This window comes from Dromaius novaehollandiae, chromosome 8 (genome assembly GCF_036370855.1).
Source record: "Dromaius novaehollandiae isolate bDroNov1 chromosome 8, bDroNov1.hap1, whole genome shotgun sequence".
In the NCBI taxonomy this organism is placed as follows: domain Eukaryota; kingdom Metazoa; phylum Chordata; class Aves; order Casuariiformes; family Dromaiidae; genus Dromaius; species Dromaius novaehollandiae.
This window is the reverse complement of record NC_088105.1, coordinates 39,225,634-39,245,517: the sequence shown is the minus strand read 5'-3', so window position 1 is coordinate 39,245,517 and position 19,884 is coordinate 39,225,634. Positions and strand designations below refer to the sequence as shown.

Below are 19,884 nucleotides of genomic sequence, written 5' to 3'. Positions count from 1 at the left end.
CAAACTTGAAGTACTTTAATGGTTTTGTTGTTGCATTGTGTTCTCCACTGCAACTGTCCACAATGCCACGTACTTCCCAACTCAAGTGCATTTTCAGTCTTCCTCTCGCTTGAAAATTCCCCATGCAATCTTCTCCTTTGTTCAGTTTTTTGCCTGTTCAGATCTCAATTGAAATAACCTAAATAGACGCCTTAATACAAACAGTGACTCTGTCTATTTTAAATATATTTAGGGGAATGCATTCTGCTGAACAAAATCCCCAGACAATCTAACTATCCAATGAAGAGACAAAAAAACAATGTAAAAAGGAAAGTTACTTGCCAAATTCCAGTCAGACTAAATATAATGTTCAGGCCTCAAAATTACAGAAAAAAAGAAAGTGAATTAGGAGTCGAAAAAGAAACTGAGTTATCTGTGTGGATGAAAGGCTGTTGCCTTTCTTAAGGCAAAATGTTTGGTGAAGCGGCATTACATGGGATGAGGCTGTACCGAAGGGGCGTACAGGACCAAACCAGTGATGCGTCCTCTCCACTCTCCTCTCTTACAGGGGCCATAAGGCAGAGGCACAGAGAAGAGTCAAAATAGGTCATATACTTACTTCCTCCTATTTTTTCCCTATCCTCTGACTATTTGCAGCTCAGAGACTTCCTGTATTTTAAAAGCCCTCGAGGAATTTCTCCTCTGAGGGTGCCCCGGCTGCCCCGGAGCCCGTGCAAACCTCCTGCATCCCACAAGATCCTTTGGCAAGGAGTTCCAGCAGTGCACGAGGGGCAGAGCCACGTCCCCCCGCTTGCTCTGTGCCTGAGTCTCAACACTTCCTATCATGGCCCTTCTTCCTTACAATCAGATGAGACAGACAGCTTTGCTTTTGCACAGACCACTCCACCGAAACCGTCCCAAGAACCCCGTACCTTCACTTCCTACTAATCTGAAGGCAAAGAGGGCACCCCTCACTTCTAAGAAAGATTTCTTCACAGTTGTTTCAAATAAAATCAGCTTTTCCTCTCAAAAAAGCTAACATTTTGCTAGTGCTTGCAAAAAAAAACATGCAAGGACCACCTTCCCTTCACAAATACTTAAAAGGAATTTTTCAAGTGTGCTATTTCATATGGCCAAGATGATTTACAAAGTGTAATACAGTATGCATATTAGTGTATGAACAGTTACACTGGTTGTTATTCATTATCTACAAATCAAGGAATGAATGAACAGAGTAGATCTGGTGAGATGTTCTCCTTGCCTTTTGACCACGTTAATTTGCTATTTAATAATTCAAAGATCACAAATTTGCAAAGGATGTATCTTTGTTGCTAGTGTCATGTATTAAGAATTTTCTGTACTGTTTTAACTACTGAACCTCATGTCATATAGGAATAAAAATTCTTTCTGCAGCAGTGAAAATCAACTTAAAGATCAAAAGTCAAACATGCTCTTTGGTTCTTCTGGTCTTTAAGGAAGCAAAATGAGTCTAGAGGCCATTTATTCCCTTGGAGCAGGTAAGCTCTACTCAAGATTTTGTTTACAGTTCCCTGATGGCAGCTACTTATGCTGTGATAGTTGTAGGAAAAATCAAAGTGAATCCATGAGAACGCTGTCTGAAATGTCTCCTCTGCTCAAACAGAGGTCCTAAAGCACTTCAAAACCAGTATAAGCTGCACAAGAGTACCCTCAAACCTTTCTGGATGAATTACTATGTATACCTCTCTTCTCTAATGCTCCAAACTATGTTTAACTTACTTTCTGAAAATACTCGGATGTCAACTTGGTATTTCCTTAAGGGCGTATAACTACCTTGCTAGAGCCAAAAAGTGAAGAATACAAAAAAGCCTGCAGGGAGCATATACGCAGAGCAGGCTTTCCGCTGCGGTCGGTACCCCAGGATGCTCAAGCTAGTGTCCCACTTCACTGTAAAATGTCACGAGATGTTTGGGGATTATAAGTGGCCATTTTGGCTCTGAATATTCAGTAGACCTGCAATACACATTAGCAGTGATTCCTAGTACTGTGTACGAAACTTGGTTCAGAAAAGGGAGTAAGTGTCACTTAGACCATCACCAACACAGCTTCTTGCCACAGCCTAGTGTTTTCATTTAAATACAGCGTATAACACCATGGGGGAGGGATTCCTGGAAGTCCTGCCACTTCTCATGCCTGTGCTCTGTCCTGAGATCAGGATGGGGCAAACCACTTGCACTGGTTAAAGCTGGGTCATGTCACGTTATACTGCACATACATAAGCTGGGCCTACAGTGGGACCTTCAAACTCTCTTTCATGAAAGGGAAATGCCAAAGCAGGGACTGGGAGCAGAAGCCAGGTCTACACAGATCTTCATCTGATCTGTATCAGCTTTGCTCCATGGGAACTGCATAGACCTATGCCAGTTTACACCAGTTGATAGCTGGCCTGTCGGGCTTGAATGGGAACATCTTCCTGCTCAGCCCAGCCTTTCCGCTACTGCGATTCACTGCGGATTGTTTGCAGCACCATAACCCATAGCTGAAGAAATGAATGTGATGCCACAAATGTGCTATGATGCCTCACTTCGGGAACATGCAAAACAGGAGCTGGCAGGGAAAGAACGTTTGCTCACACAGACAGCTTTGATATTTCGCCAAAATGACAAGAAATTGTATGAAAGACAAGACAAACAAACAGTTTGGGGAATGTCATATGTTTTAAAGTTGTCCGCAATAGGAGAATGTTAATTTAAGATACACTGTCCTGAAATAATTTCTATTAAATATAGGAGTCTGTCAGCTACCAGACAGCTCTGCATTAAAAGCAAAAACTTGTGTCTGGTAAAGATGATTCGAAACAATGATAATCTAATGTACTGCGAGGTGTCTCTTTTACAGACCAAAAACACGGGCAGATGTGCCTGATGTGAGCAGCTGTCCTGTCCCGCAGAGGACCAGGGCTCAGCGAGGGAGCTACCAGAGCAACAGCACGATGCAGGGCCTCCTGCCCCGAGAGCTCGCTGCAGCCGAGTGCCTGAGAGGGAACTGCAAATTCTGACAAATTAAATGATACAGTCATCACCCTCGTTTTTATGGACGGGGAGAGGAATGAACTGGCTTGCCCAGAGGGTGCTCCGTCAATGCGTAGCAGCGAAAGGGGGAGAAGCCCAATCTGATCATGGAGCCGGCGCTGCAGCCACAAGATCATTCCTCTCATCCTGACACAAATGCTGTTTAACACGAAAGCTCCTTTGTGCAAAGGGGCATTAAGCAATAGCAATCCTGCCCAGCAAGGGGAAATAGCAAAGTTTCTCCCCATGCAGAGTTGTGAACCTTAGAAAATAACATTTAAGAAAAAAAACTGCTCTTTAAAACCATGGTGTACTGGGTGGCAAAACTGTAGCCTCCGCGATGCAACGAGGGCCACAGATTCTGACACTCCCATCCCAACTACCGCTCAGTTGTGAAAGCGATGAAGTCCAACCGGCACGTAGTGGAGGTGGAGTTTTCTTTGGGCAATGAGATAGTAAACCCAGAAACTGTCTAGTTTGAGAAAATGTTGTGCTGTGTTTGTTATGTGTTACCAGCAAAACAAAATCTAGACGAGATCAGAGATAAGATAATCATTTCGGGGCTGCGTCTGATATCAAGGACGTGTTCTATTAAAAAGGCTTTTTATGGAGGAAAAACGAACCCTCCCAAATCTCATGAATCCCATCTTCATTGTGTCATTGTACTGAGGAAAAGGTTGGCTTTCCAAAGGGATGGGATCCACAGCTGAAGTTTTCAACTCCCAGAGTGTGCCTGGCCACCCAGTAGCGGCAAATCCCCAGCGTGCATCTCCAGGGGCTCTTCCTCCCTTGGACAGCACTAGAGGTTCATGTTTTGGTTAATGTCGCAGCTGGAGAGTTTCACTATTGCTCTGAGAATCATTAACCACCTTGTTGTGATTTTTTAGCTCGCGTTCCCAAAAGGCCGTGCTGCATTGAACAGCTGCTCCTGGCTCCCGCGCCCCTCAGGAGGGCCATAGTCCAATTTTTGGTAGGGCCGTAGCTGCGTTTTGTTTCTGCAGAGGGCTTTCTACTAGACTGGAAAAAGGAAGGAGAACGGAGCAAATGCCAACCCCTCGTACTCCGTTTCCTTGGGGGGGCTTCGCTCTCCTCCCCACAGCTAAGGAGAGAGTCTGGCCAAAATCTAACATCGCTCCCGTCTTTGTTGCATAAGTGACTTTCCAATATCCGAGAGCTCCGCAGGGCACTCAGCCATAACCCAGCGACACTCCCAGAACTGGTGCACTCGAGCGGTCCGTAACCATGGAAAACACCTTTTTGTGTGGCTTTTATGAAACTCTGGTGAATCTGCACTTGCTATTTGTACGCTAATATTTAATTAAGAAAAAAATCAACACAGATGCAAGTGGAGGGTTGGTACTGACTGACACACTAAACTCCCTCCGAAAGGCTGGGAACTTGAGTTTGTTTTTCTCCTTATGTGGCCAGCCACTTCCACTGGCTTAGGTAGGTATGTAATACTTTTCTTTAGGAAATAATTGCTACAACCTACTTTTCAGTAAAATCTGGCCCTAAACTAAACTATATTCTTGTTTACAGTTCAATTCACTATTATTTGACACCCTTGTTCCTTATCAAAAGGAAGATGCATGCCTCAATATGTACAAAACTATATGTTTAGCTATCAGCCTAGCTAATTAACAAACAGTAATTATTTTCCTAATCTTTTGTTTAAATACCATTAACTAGCTGCTCTTGAGAAAACCTGGATTTCCAATTAACGTGGCAGCTGTCTGCCGAACGCTGAGCCGCAGTGACCAGCCCCTGCACTGGTCGCGATCGGTGCGGTTCTGCTAACTTGGGTGGACACACGCCAGTTTTTATGCCCGCTGAGAATCAGCGCAGACACGCATTTAGCTTGTTTACATGACGACAGTATCACAAAAATTAAGTATTAAGATAACTGCTGAAATGATGTTGGGTATTTTTTTTCCTTTTAGACATCGCGCACTGCCAGTAAATCGAGTCACAACTGTAATGACAAATCTACATTGACCTAGTTTCATTTATCCCAGTTCTAAAGACAAGGAAACAGTAAGGCATTGCTGACTGTATTCGGTGATAACTATGAGTAAACATTAACCTTTTAGATGCCACCACTGCATCTTATTCATAGGACTTCAGAGACAGTATCTCCAGTCAGAAAGTTTCAAAACTTCTTGATAGCACAAGTGTTGGTCTAAGCTCCGAAAGAGGAGTGGTGGGGAGGGAATGAATCAGCTTCTCAGTTCAACAAAAATTTGCTGACCAATTCGAAAAGTTCTGATTCTAGAAGATCGTGTTCACGATCTTACCAGACTGTCTCATACTAAAACCGCTTTTAATTTCTAAGCAAGTCAGAGTAACTTGCTTAGCTTGCAACAATGTGCTATTGCGTAGCAGAAGGCAATGCAGAACGCTGAGAACTACCAGATTTTAAAAATGTCCCAGGAACCCGGGCAAATCTCCTGAACCATATATGAAGCTTTAAAAATGTAGGTTTCACATGTTCTGAATAGCAAATACCTCTTTGTACATCAAGCGGTGGTTGCATACAGCATTTAAATAATAAGCTTGAAAAGCACACAAAGGGATTTGCTCTTTCGATTAGATTGATTTTTGTTTGTGGATGTTATTTGGACTCCCTTCACTGTGGAACAAGTCCCCTACAGTTACCATTAAAGCACTGAAAGCTTCCCTTTTGTTTTTAAATGTCAGTTTGAGCATAGCTTCATTAAATCATTTCACAATTAACTCCCTGAACATCCAGACTTTTTTAAAGCACCAAACCCAGCTGAATCACATTTGTTTCCCAGCAGAGTGAGTCCAAAGTGGTATCCCCAAGTGTGTATGCAGGAATTTGTATATTTGACTTGTGGCTACACAAAATACATATGGGAGCCGTGTGGGTGGTGGAGAGAGGATTAAAGCTTTCTGCCTGGGCTTAAGAAATACCATAGCTTCTTGCCCAAAATGCAGGGCTCGGGAACCAAGTCATAGGGAACGACGTCTGGGTTAATCTAACAAGACTTATTCCCCAAAGAACTATAAAAGAAGTGAACTGAAAAGAGTTGTTAGTTTAGCCCACTATGTATAAGAAGCAATCTTTCCTGTGAGGGCCTCTATCTGATTTCCACGTAGTACCCTCCAAAGCCCGTCTTGAGTTACAAAATTGCCTCCTCATGACAGTAAAGAGGATTTCAAAGTCCCAGGTCTGTGTCTTAGCTACTGGCCGTGATTTCTCTCGTATGTGATTATGTGAAATGCCAACAAAACTGGACATAAAACTGAAACCTCAAGCTAACACCTTTTTCGTTAATATAACAAGCTCAGAGTTTTGCCAGTCATATACAGAGCGGAGAGCTCTCCTCTGCCCTCGAGCTAGTCCACCTACGGATGTGCTCTCGGCTGCGAACAGAAGCTGCACGGTGGCCCCGGCACGCTGCGCGCGGCGGTTAGCCCCTGGTTCCCGCGGCGGCTGTACTTACTCGGAGAAGTGGGAGAGGTGGCCCCTCCTTCTGTTGACGTAGTTGGAGGTTTTGTGTCTGGCACTGGCAGAGGCACAGGCCTGGCCATTGGTGGCGGAGGTGGTGGTGGCAACATTGGGGTAGGAAGGAATGGATTGTGCACCTTGCCTTGGCTGCTACCATTGGGCTGCCAAAAAACAAGCAAACAGACAAGAATTATACTAAAAATCAGCTATTAGGAACCTCTAATAACAACAGTCCAGCTTAAAACTATATGCAATATATTTGAAATTACTTAAGAAGAGAGGTGGCAAAGAAAGTGCTGTGTCCAATTCTCCACTGACTTCAAGGGACTTTGTCTCAAAGCCTGTGAACCTTGTGAAACTGCGGAAATTCCCAATTTTAGAACATCTACCCTATTAGCAACTGATCAGAATTATTCTGGATTAAATTCTACTCTTATTTAAAATTTCCTGCAGCTACTAAGTCTCGCTCAGTCAGAGTTTAAGCAGCGTTTTGCAGCCCTCACATTTCTCAGTTTCATGTCTCCATAGTATCCTGAGGATATCAGTGCCTGGGACTTGAGTGTAAATTTCTTAAAGATACTGCTCATTAGGAGGAAAAATAAGCATTTTTGGTGGTCTTAAAAGTCACGCTGATATCTTATTACAGGAAAAATGAATGAGTGTCTATTAAAGTGACTGCACTCCCACATCCCTTTTAAGTTAGCTATCGTACAGCTCAGTCGAGTTGCCATTAGGATTCTGTGCAGGAACTACTGAACTTCGAACTGCTTCATTTTACATATTAGGAAAAAAAACCCTCCACATATTTAGTTTGGGATGTGCGCAATCACAGGCAAAATGGGCCTAGCTGTACGGCTGTGGTCTTTCCAGGGATCACCAGCAAAACCTGTCCATTTGTAAAAGAGTTTTCAAGTATCACAGAAACAAGAGCTTAAAAAAACCCCCAAACAAAAATCACCCCAAACTTGGTAAGTTTGAATTTTAAGATTGCCTGGACACTTGAAAACCATGCGGATAGATGCCAAGTACCACTATAGAGTGAAAGCAGGACAGTTTGTGAATCAGGTGCTCCATTTTAGTGACAAAAACGATGAGATCGCTTTCGACAGCACTCTGCAAATTGATCCTGCTGCAGTTCTTCTGGCACTGAACATTTGCTTTTCCATTGATGATAAAAGCTCAGCTTCAAATACAGATCCATATCCTAAGTACTGCTGAAGAAAATAATATTTTAATTCTTGTTAGGGTTTCCATTAGCCTGAATTACTGGGGACAAAATACTCGTATTGGCAAACACTTGGGACCTCACTTTCATTTCACCTGCTTTGGCACTGACAAAAGGCCTCGGAGTGGGGTAGGTGCAAATCACACTTGCCATAGAGCAAAAATGGTTTGGGGCGTAAATAAAACTCAAATTCATCTGCATTTAACTTAACAGCACTGCCACTGACTTCAAAGACTGCAGTTTGCCGTAAGAAGCAATCCTTCAGGGATATTTATTTTTTCCAACATCCAGTACCTTTAATAAACTAATATATTAGTGACATCCCTCAAACACTATCTTGTCTCACAATTAGGTCACTTTCCTGCCAAGAAGACCCCTGCTGCATGTTCATTGTGAGCGTGCTAACAGTTCATAATGCTGAATGGTTTGGGATAAATTAAGCAAATGAATACTCAAGGAAAAAGAAAAGCACCGTATTGATTTGTTGTCTAGACATAAATGTATCTGCTAACATATTGCGGACATTATTCAAAGCCAGTGCTGGCTGGACTAAGTAGAGCTCAGTTTTTCTGCTAGGGAGAGGAAAGCACTGAGGACAATATAGCTTATTAAAGAAGTGCAATAAATTAGATGCTAATAATTGAACTAATTCTCATTAACACTTTCAATCGTATGCATGTCAGGAGAGAAACAGTCATTTTGCCAGTTATTATTTCATTGGCTGGAAAAAGTTACGTGCATTACATTTCATGAAATATTCAGAGCATTATTTTGGATATGATTTACATAAAATTTATAAATTCTGTATTTGACCGGAATGCTATTTCAATAATAGCAACATGATTCACTTTATTTGATTAAAAAAATGAAAATGGCTATTTGAAGCTTTGGAACTCTGCTTAATTTTTCATAGAGATAAGGGGAAAAGATAACTGCTTGCAGAAATAACAAACCATAATAAACTGTACTTTTAACATCTTGAGTTCAAGTACTGGTCAACTTGATCTAAAGTGCTATAAGGCAGTATTTTTTTTTTTAATGAACTTAGCTGATCTGAAACATCTGTTTCTCACCCTCCCTTTTCCTGCTCTCCCCCCCACCCCACTCTCCCCTGAACTTCAAAAATAATTAATAAAAATTATTCTGCCTTCATATTTTGCTAACCCTCGTTCTGCTAGGGTTAGGACGCATGCAGCAAAGGCGCTTGAGGAAGGACCCGAAAGGTCACTGCATCACCCGCTGCTCTGACAGTTTAAGCTGATTTCACCACAATGTGGTTAAGTGTTGTTTGGGGAGTTTTTTCATTGTTTTCTTTTAAATATTTTTGCAGTAGCAGCATTTTTTTTTTCTTGCGACAGCTATTCAAGGTGAGTTCCTGTGTGCAACATGCTGTTAAAATAACCCCGTAAGCCCGTGGTTAATTTTACATAGGACAAACACTTCTGAAGAAAGAAAAACGGCTTCCTTACATTTAGGAACCCCACCTGTCCAGCCTGCTGACCAGCGTCGGGGCAGACAAGTTGGACAAACTCTTTCAGAGTCTCCTGAGGATGATAGCGGATTGCTGGGTGTGAGAAGTATGGCCCAGGCTGTTGAATAATGGGTGATGTTGGAAAATGAAGAGTCGATGGTGTTGCATGTGGACTTGCTAAAGGAAAGAAAACAAAGACGTTATATAGAGTAGAGTTTTGCCTTCGGAAAATAAAACAGTTTTAATCTACTGTAGTTTTAGTCTTTTTAAACGTACGGTATTGTTTATACATCTGATCTTCACAATTGATATATTAGACCACATTGTGTCCTACACTCACTTCATCTAGGTCCTGAAAATAAATGGAGCCAGACATTTTAAAGGATTTTCTGTGTTTTTAGTGGACATATATATAAAGGAACCCGCAGTTCTTGGTGAAAGTGACAACTATTCATCACCTTAAGAGCAGTCCTAATGAATCAGGCAATAAAAAAATGTATTTGGGAGATTAGGGTTAAGTTCCTTGACATTTCATTTAACTTGGATTTGCACATATGAATGCGTTTTTATATTGCACTATAAATGGTTGATAATTTAAAGATGGTCAAGCATTTCTTGTTGGGGTTTTTTCACCTCAGTTTAGGAACATTTATTTTAAGTAACGTGTTTTTAGCTAACAAACATGCACGAAGTGGCAAGTTTGTTTTGAAAATTACATTTACATTTCTCCAGAATAACGTTAGGTGCAACTCTTCAACAAGCCTCCAGCTTGCATTCAAGGATGGTGTTTAGCTTCGTGAATTTATAGGCCAATGAGCCCATAGTGAAAAAGCTGGCAGGAGGATGGGCAGTGAAGGTGTAATGCACACAAGCCCGTTGGCGATGACAAATTTTACCCTCAGTTGATTTCAGCAGAACTGTACAAGTGCAACTGAAGACAGAATTACACTGTCCTACGTCATGTACGCCTTCGTCCCGTTCCTTGGCATTCAAGTTATATCGAGTGGGACCCTTGCTAGCAAATAGTTGTTTCCACTGTTAGTTGTCACCACGAGGTAGCAACTGCCACCATTCGTAGTGCTATGAATTCTCCCTTTCCCCTTTAAAATGCAAATTCAGTCTTTCTCTAGAGGGGCCAGTTGATCTGGTTGAGCATAAGCTCATCTTCACACTGTAGTTTATCTCTCACCAGAAAGGGATCATTATATCCCCCTCAGTCCCTTGCATGCTACTCCACTGATCCTTCTGGGGTGTCCACATGCATACGCTACATTTGTACACTACACAAAACTGATTAAATACAGGGTATGCAAGGCAGGGGGTATCCCACAGAAAGTCATGTGTTGGCTTTGGAGTAAGTTAAATATACGAGTGAAAAAGAAAGCCGCAGGCATTTTGGAAAAATAGAAGAGATGCAGAAAAGTTGGCCAAAATCAAATACGAAATCATTTAACAGGGAACATTATCAAAAAGCCTTAATTAAACAAAAGCTAAAATCTGTGTCTTAGTCTTGCTCACTGCCAGCATAATAATATGACACTTTATTAATGATTTTTTGGGGGGAAGCATTATTAGACCATTAACAAACTCAAAGCCTGAAGATGTGGATAAAACATGTACCACAGGGACAGCAGCAAGCAAAGCTACTGCATTATCCTGTGAACATTCATTAAGGGTTGACTGGGCAGCATTTATATGTACTTCTGTTTCCATGACTCCATAGGAACGATTGCTTCGACACCACCTCCAAAAAGAGCTCCCTTCCTGACTGGGATGCTCTGGAGAACTGGCAACAGCACCATGAAAAGCACTGTGGAAAGAAGCTATCACCAATCCAGTCATCATGCTACACAGGACACCATCTCAGGGCAACAGCTATTGCATGGTAGCAATTCTTAGTCACTGCTGATATGGGATGAATATGAAGCTCTCACCCTTGCCGTGAAAAGCCCCGCTGCACCATCACCAGTCCCATGAGTCCTCCCAGTCTGCTCCCTTAATACTGTTTAAAATGTTCACAACAGAAGGAGAAATGCCTACTACATGTGTGGCATGGGCTGCACCTCATGCAACAGGGAAACATTGCTGAAAGAGAGCATAGGGATGAAGAAGCAAAAGGTAGCATACAGCCTTCAACTATCTATGGTCCAAATGGATGTGTATCCAGTGATATCCTTCTGCTAGCATGGGCTATACCTACACTGCAATAGCAAGACAGTATGGGATGTGGACTCAGCTGGAAAAAAAGGGTCTTCCTGCCGCTATTCTAGCTCTGCAGTGCTGCACTGGAGAAAAGGAAACATGAAGAAGCATATCCTATGGTCCATTCATATGGAAATGTTCACAGTTACTCCATGGCCAAGCAAATACCTGTGAGCCTAGCCTGTTTACTCTGCACATCTGTGCTTATCGCTTTCTTTCTTTTTTTCCTTTTTTCTTTTTTTAACTAATGTAGAGAATTACTTCTTATTCATTTCCAGAGAGCCTTGTTCAGACTTTGCATCTTAAATTACTATATATTTGAAAACTCTTCTGATACAGAACCCAAATCCTCAAAATGGAAGGAATGAAGACTGTTTTCCTGTCCCCAGCCTCCTGAGAGAGGCTGTATCTCCAAAGCATGCTACTAAAGGTAGAAATAATGTGGGATTCATCTTAGTAAATGGGGTGCCTATCACGAGGCTAATCTGAGTTAGTTATCCAGGAATCAATGGAGAGCTACTAAACAGAACTGATGGAGTCTAAGGAGCCATTTATCTCATGCAAAAATAGACCACCACATTTGGGTAGATGAATCACCCCTTCAACTTCATCGACAATATTGACCAGCTCACCAAAGCATATGAAGGGATCCCACGGTTACCAGCCCAGGTGGAGACACCTCCAGTGTAAGTAAGCATCTGCCTTTAGTTAGATGATTTCCACCGATGTGTCAGCCTCTGCTCTCACTTACACCACCCCTGTATCCGTGTAGCTTCATTAATGCCACTTATGTCATAACTAATTTACATGTATGAATGTATCACTACCTTCTCCCTGAATTAACAGCAATTTTAGAGCTTGTCAAAATATTTTGCCAAGAATGTTTATTCAATAAAAACTGGTGGTACGAATTTTGATGACTGTGAAAAAATTTTCATCAGGATGAACGTTTCTACGACGTTTATATACACAACGTTTCTATTCTTTCATGGATATAAAATGTATTTTTTCTCTCTTGCCTCTTTCGTTCCTTTATGTCTTCTTTTCTATTTCCCCCTTTGCTTGTATGCCAAATGAAAGATGAAGGCTGAAGATAAAAGTGAGAAATGAAAGCTTCTGCGGAAAACAACGAATTAAGTAAAAAATATATTGGGATTTTTTAAACATTTATTATCAAAGTTTCACTTCAGCACCAGCTCTGTTAATACTATTTGAAATTGTTATGTCAGTGCACTATCCTCTGCACACATCTGGGAACAAATTTATTCCCTTTCTTCCTCTGGGTGGAAAAAGAGACAGAAATGCAGCAAGGAATAAAAAACTGCAGCCAGAGAACATGTGGAAATTCAAAACTAGGCCGGAGACCTCACTGCATGTAGCTCTTCCAAGGTATGTGTCTATAGAGAAGTTGGATTGCTATATCAAAGATGTGTTATGGCTATCAGAGATATTTATAGGCTTGTAAGCGCAGGGTCATTCTCTGTTGCCTTTGACCTCCTCAGCAGGTCAGAAGAGAAAACAAATTGGAAAGCATTTGTCAGTGATCTTCCCAAGGAGAGGGTTTCGTGAGAGAGAAGAGAAAAATGGATGCAGAAACGATAAAGAATAATTCCCGGAGAAAGGGCTCGTGCTGCAAGGAGGAGAGAGGGGCTCCTGCCCCAAGCCTCGGCTGGCTCCTCGGCACAGCCTCCAAGGCCTCCTGCCCGTCACGAGAAAGACCGGAGGAAGGAAACAAGACCGTCGTCAGTCCTCGGTCTGTGCCGTATACTGGCACGAAGGATTTTGTTTTCTCAGAGGAGATGGATTAGGAAAACAAGTAAGGAATGGTATAAAGATCTCCAAAAGGTTTGTTTTTGCAGCCTCTCACTGGGAAATATCAAACTTCTCATGTGGCAATAGGAAGGGCTGGTTGGTAAGAAGAAGACTCCAGTGGATATAAAAACAGCCTTTCTGATGATGGAGGTGTCCGGAGACCTCACTCAGCAGACAGGTTCTACGTGCAGAGCGCAAGTGTGTTTCCAAACGCAGGAATCCTCACTGACACTTTTAATCAATTAAAGGACATGAGCTAGCGTTGACTTCAAATCCCAGTCGCTATTTCCCCCTGCTTCTCCTGAGGTATTCCACAAAAATTCACATTTCCCTCGTTTCCTGTTGTTCGAACCGTATCACCTGATTCTTCGTAAGGCAATTCCACATAATCCTTTTCAGCCTCTCTTTATTTTCCCGTAAGCAAAAATTCAGCCAGGTATTCAGCTTTCTAAGCTGGACAGGATTTTAATTGCCTCTTTTCTATAAACCATCATACAGATTCACCCATGTTGGTCAGGGACTTAGATTCCTTTCGTTATAATTGTGGCTTTTGGCATCAACTTTTTAGATCGGTTCCTAATTCTGTGGGAGGATCCCCAAAAATGTAAGCAGTAAAGCAATGCCAAAGGTAAAACCTGATCTACTTCCAGGTGTGGCATGCTTTTAACTAACGTTACACAAACACTGCCACAGCATGAACGAGCCCGGCTTCATCTTTTAGGTGCAACTATTAATCAGTGATAATCGAATGATAACAAGCAAAATTCCCAAATCTTCTGCTTACCCTAATAATGATACTTTGCAAGTCAGAAACCTGAAACTTATTTACATGATCCACACGAAGTTAATGACTGCATGTAAAATCCTCATTTCCAGGGAACTCCTCTTTATCTATCTAATCTTCCTGACAACTCTTTACCCAAACAAATTAGATTGGTTCAAGCGACAGACCCCAGTTCTTAACGGCAGCATCACCTCTGTGTTACAATAAAAGCACGTGCCTCTAAAAGTGGCTAGTGACCACGGGCAAACCACTTCAGTCATGATTTTCAAAAGTCTTTAATAAAAATGATAAAGTCATTGCTTCTGAAAACCATGCCTAGAGTGATGCAAGTTTTCCTGCGTATAAGAACAGGCAGAGATTACCTACATGCTTCTGATGGGATATTACAAGCCTCAGTCAGTGACCGTAAATTCTTTGAGATCTTCAAATGGAAGATAAAACAGAGATCTTTGTCTATTATTTATTTACTTATTGACTTATTATTTATGTATCCCTAAGCAGCTCCATGCTGCCAAACCATTTTTCTCCTGGCGTCTTTCAGCCTCTGACATTTATACTTTATTACTGACCTCACTAAATGATATAAATTTTAAGTTCTACCACCTATGAAAAAACATGTATTTCAAAGTCAGAACTTCATTTCTACCTGCTGTAGGTATGGAGGAATTGGACTACCTGGTGTTATGAGATCTGTTATTTGTGGAGGGAGGGGCTGGAGGCAGGCATTATCCTTCTGTCTCAAGGCAGGCATAAATATTTCAAAGCACACATGATCCTAATTCCATTGAAGCTCATCTGAAACATCCCAGACTTTTTATTGAAAACGAGATGATAATGTATGGTGGCCTGCAACAGATACACCAGCATTTTAAAACTACTGCCGTTGGGCCAAGTAATTGTGCAGTACAGCTGTTGGAAGCTCTACTGGATTTTGTAGTGTTTTAGGAGTTTGTACTGTTGTGCAGCGTAGAAGAAAGAGGGTTTTTCAGAATGCTGAGTTCAACTGTCCAGTCTTGTCTTTTCCCATCTTGATTTGTAGTAGCCACTACCAAACTAAATTACTAATAAAATAAGTCGTACTCACTGATTAGATCAGCACTTCACATGTATCGGGCAAATGAGTAAGAGATAAAATTGTAAATTGTATTGAATTGTACGATCAGATAATAAAGAATCAGTTAACTTGAAGTGGGTTATAGTTTTCTGCAGATATATAGGATCCTTTCCCAGGCCCTTCTCCTTGAAGAAAGGAGTTGTTCTAACGAAAGCCCCGGGATGTCCTCCCAGGGAGCACTCCCTGCTGTGCCAGGGGCACTTTGTGATCACACCTGCAGGGCTCAGACAGATTCCTCCGCCAGCACAGCCCAACATACGGGGAGACATACTGATCCATCTACCTTCCATCGACTCTTCCAAAAAGCCTGGCCAGCCCCTTCAAGGGCAGACGACTGGATGAAACTTCTTTCTCCATAACATTGTTTGAAGTCTTTGAAAGGGTCATTTTGTGCTCTTCTTCTCCCGCCCAGGCAAAGACTATCATCGCCCTGCACTCTCCGCCTGCTCAAGGAAGTAGCGGTCAGGGCAATCAAAACCGCGGTTCCTTTGCAGGCACAAGGGCTCGTCCATCAGAGCAGACTGACAGAGCATTGGCTTCACTAGGGCACCACACTTAGATACCTCCTGTATAAAGTGATAATTAAGTTTACTAATAGCTCATTAAACATTGATCAATCTTCCTAGAAATAGTAACGTTATAATCATAATGAAACAGGATCATATTTATCAGCTTGTTTTTGAGGCCTTTATAATTGGCTTCATTACAATTAAGAAAGTATTTTTTAAAAAGTCATTTCCCTGGAAATGTTATGGAACAGTTTGTTCTGCTAGATATTTCCACTTCAGGCGTCTAAGCTGTGTTAACTCCCTGCGTGCTGTAAGCTTTCTTCTAGCATTAAACTGGTGCAAGTGCCAGTTCAAATTATGCAAGATGTATCCCACCCTTTGTACCCCAAAGGTACTTATTCTCAAAATTGACCATATTAGAGTACTAATTGGCTAAGCCACCATGCTGGCTGATGTGAAATGCTTTCAAACACCATGAAACAGCTGTGTTTATCGGAAATATGAAGAGTGACTTTTTAATAAGGAGATCTGGCAATAATCCAAATTTGTTGAAAGGAACTTACACTTCTGTGTATAATACAATACAAGAGGTAAAGAATAGAAGCCTAAAACAATAGCTTTAAGCCCACAGATTTTTGTGATGAAAGCAGTTACCCAAACAAGAAAAAAATAATTAAGAAACTTCAGCTAGGATTTGCAGAGGTCCTGAGAGAATTCATTAACTGCTTTTGAATTTCAATGGGAGTTGTGTCCCTGCAACTCTTTCAGAGGTTTCTGAGAGTCCCCATTTTTCTTACTGCCCATTAAGAGAAGACTCTAAGATGATAAATGTAGAGCAGTCTCTACATCTGTCTCATTCAGGGTTGCAAGGACTTGCCTCCACTTAAATACTGAGCTGCTGACGATGGGACTGATCAGTCTTAGGACGAGCCATTTAGGAAGGGGATTCAAATCAGCAGGAAACCTAAGCATTGCTGAAGTCCCATAATGATGCAAAGTAGCCTTCTAGTAACGTGTCTATCATCAGGTCCATGGATGAGCTAAATTCAAACTGATATTGTCTCTGCATTCCCATTCTCATGGGAAATCACGAGGAAATGAGAACAAAAACAGGCCTTACCTTCTTAATATGGGTAAGATTTAGATACTACTGACATTTACTTCCCCATTATGCAGGCAAACATAGATGAAACATCAACAGCTGACCAATGTAAGAGATATACAAATACCCTAAATATGATGGATGGAGGATCTGTTCCTGCTCATGGACATCAAGGAGAAGAACTGAATTGCAGAATGTTCCTCTCTCAGCTCCTGAAGTCAAGTGCAGGTGGGCTGCTAAGCACTGCCGAGAAACAGATCCATGGTATCTCCAAGCCGGGGCTGGCTGTCATCCCCTTTTTACTGCTTTTTAGACTACAGTGGTATAAATCACCTGGACCCTTTGTTCAGAAATACCTTTGTGTAAGAGACATTCTGCAGTGGGAAGTGGGAGGAAGAATAACCATTTTTTACCAGGGCTTATGGAGCCCCTGGCAAAGGAAATATGCTTAAAACTATGTTTGGGCACAGGATTTATTGCTATACTCTGGAGTCCAACTATCCAAGGCTGCATTCGAAAATCTGTAGAGCCAAACTCAGTGCTCAGTTCCAGATTCTGGCACAGGCAGGGGGCCAGTTAAGTTAGCTGTTTTGAGCAGATTGTTTTAAAACACAGCAAAATTCTTCTACCTTTGAATACTATAGAACTAATTAAAAAGGGACAGAAATAAAAGTCATCCCAATGGAAAGCATTCTTCCCTTCCAAAACCATAGCTGGAGGTCAAAAAGAATCACTTAACCTGTTTGTAGAATTCCTATTTCACATCAAATGCTGGCAACTTTTGCATATTATTATTGTTTTTAATACGCATGATGTATTCCCATATATGAGATAACAACTGCTGCTAGGAGAATATATCATGTCTTTCTTATAATGAAATGCAGTTGATAAGTTTACAATAGAAATGTAAATTCTCTTAAAAACCACAACCTTTATGTGTGTGATGATATAATTCTGCTTTGATACTAAAAAGGGCATGGTAATGGAATCTGTGACTTTGGAGTGATATATTGCCGTTAAGTTAATAGGACTCCACATTCCCATTTCTAATATCAGTGTTTTTTTCCCCTTTCATTCTGTAGATGGTAAGCTGATACTACATAAACATTGTTAAAGCTATAGTTCCACGCTACAGTAATTCACTTAACTTTAACATGATTTATGGTTCTGTCAATAGAGGAGGTTGAAAATCCAGAGCTCTCATGCTTAAACATGGGTTCCATATTTAAAGTAATAATGTGCTTTTTGTGTGTGTTAGAAGCTAGAAGAATTTAGCATAAAGCAGAGATAAAAATATTATAGTTCACTGCACTGTTTAAAGCATATAGTTTAACTTCGTGGATACATCACAGAGAGCAAAGAAACTCAACACGTAATCACTAAAAGCATGGGTAAAATACCTTGGTCCTACGGCACATTCTTTTTATGTTATTTTTTAGGGATGTATGAAATCCTATTAGTATTTTTAACACCTCCCTTTTTTTTAATTCTTCTGCTCAGTTAGATCAGCTCCTTTCGTCAGGATGAGTTGAAATGTAGGTCCACTCTGTTAATCACCCTCCCCCTGCTCTTCTTTCTGGCACTTACCCTCGAGGCATTTTGCCTCTTTAGGAGATTAAGCGACCAAGTCATCTTGTTGCTCTAACATGTCCTCACTGGAGCAACATATTAACACAATTCCTCTGCAAAAGAGCCCTCTTTAGAAGTTTGCTGCAGGGATGACAAATTAACCCAGCATGGTGTCCCACACATCTATCTCAGTACAAATTATTAGTGTAATAGAGCTTTTAGTTATGCATTTATCTAGTAATTATTGAACGGTTATACAAAACGAAGCTGAGCAATCATGGCCCTTTATGAGGCAATCTCAGTGGGTGGCCTTACAGTTAATTTAGGATAGGACTGTCTAAGCAGTTCACTCGCACACAAATTAGCTGAACAGCCTGCTCCTTTAAATATTTCCTATGTCACAGGGTAACTCTTTACAATACAACAAAGGTAGAGTTTTAATTACACGGTTCCTGACTTTTGTTTAGCTCAAGCCTTAACCATTTGCAAGCCTTGCTCCCTCTCCTCCCCTGCCTGGGACATGGGAGTAAAGGGAAGTTTGGGTAGGGTACGCAATAACTACTAAACCCTGACCTTGAGGCCATCTGTTAGGAAACTGTTTCCTCCAGCTTTGTATTTTTTGAAAGCAAATGCAGGGAGAAAAATCAAAATCTTTGCCTGCATGGTCAGCTAAAACCAGGTAAGTTCTCCCCATACTCCGACACGCAGGTGGAGCACTGCGTTGCACCGTCGCTGCATTATGGTCAGCGCTACGCTATTTTCAGTTTCTACTCAACTGTCATACGCTTTCTTACCGTTACAATGCGGCTTCTCTCCTCTTTTGGCTCTTACATTATTTGGGATGTCTGTACTGCAATGCTTTGTTTCGGTCAAAACTCTACGGCAAGTAGACGGTTACGTTAGTCTGGAAGCTGACAACCTTGAGTGGCAGCCAATGCTAGTTGTATCTTAGAGGTTATTACAAAACGTCCTTTTCCATTGTGTAGCTCTGAAGTGAGCTAGCAGAAATTATCACATTTATTCATTTTGAGCTAGCTGACGGGACAGCTAACAGACACTGATAATTTGGTGATCCTGTAGAGAAGGGAAGGGCACCATTCCTTCCCAGGCATGTGACAAAGTCCGCCGTTTGGGAACTAACGGAAGGTGCCATTCTGCTGAGTTTCCCTGATAGGCCTGTACTGACAGAAGTCTCAGTGGAAATGCTTGTTACGGAGAGAAATAGAAAATGAGAACTACTCCACTGGTTGACTTTCATCCCTTCCTCTCCTGTCCACCTGCCACTTCCTTGGGTTCTTCCTTTTGTGCTGTATGTCTTGTTTCTTGTAACTGTGTTTCTCCTTCATTTATCTGCCTAATATATCATCTCATTCTTTTTTTTTTTTTTTTCCTTTCCTTACCTTGCTTTGCTGCTCTTTGCCTTGTGGGATCTACGCTGTCATTCTCCGTGGAAATGCATGAGTGCTCTACAGCACAAGCTGCTGTGTATCCCAGGTTTACAAAATCGTGGTCAATTTAACCTTTCAGCCAGCTCCAATATAAAGTCACTAGAGTGTAAGCAGCAATACACGGAAACCTGAAACCACTTATGTAAA

The 19,884-nt window shown here is 41.5% G+C and overlaps 1 protein-coding gene across 10 annotated transcripts in view; it reads right to left on the bottom strand.

The window, feature by feature from the left end:
- Window positions 1-19,884, bottom strand: part of NFIA (nuclear factor I A) — a 347,808-nt gene that overhangs the window by 26,967 nt on the left and 300,957 nt on the right. For 9 of the 10 annotated variants that reach the window (XM_064516274.1, XM_064516278.1, XM_064516282.1 and 6 more), the window contains 2 exons: window positions 9,196-9,374; window positions 6,497-6,662 (listed from right to left, as the gene is read on the bottom strand). In XM_064516274.1, the coding sequence (XP_064372344.1) occupies window positions 6,497-6,662; window positions 9,196-9,374 (345 nt within the window). The remainder of the gene's footprint in view (window positions 1-6,496; window positions 6,663-9,195; window positions 9,375-19,884) is intronic. The other variant, XM_064516273.1, reaches the window with a different exon arrangement.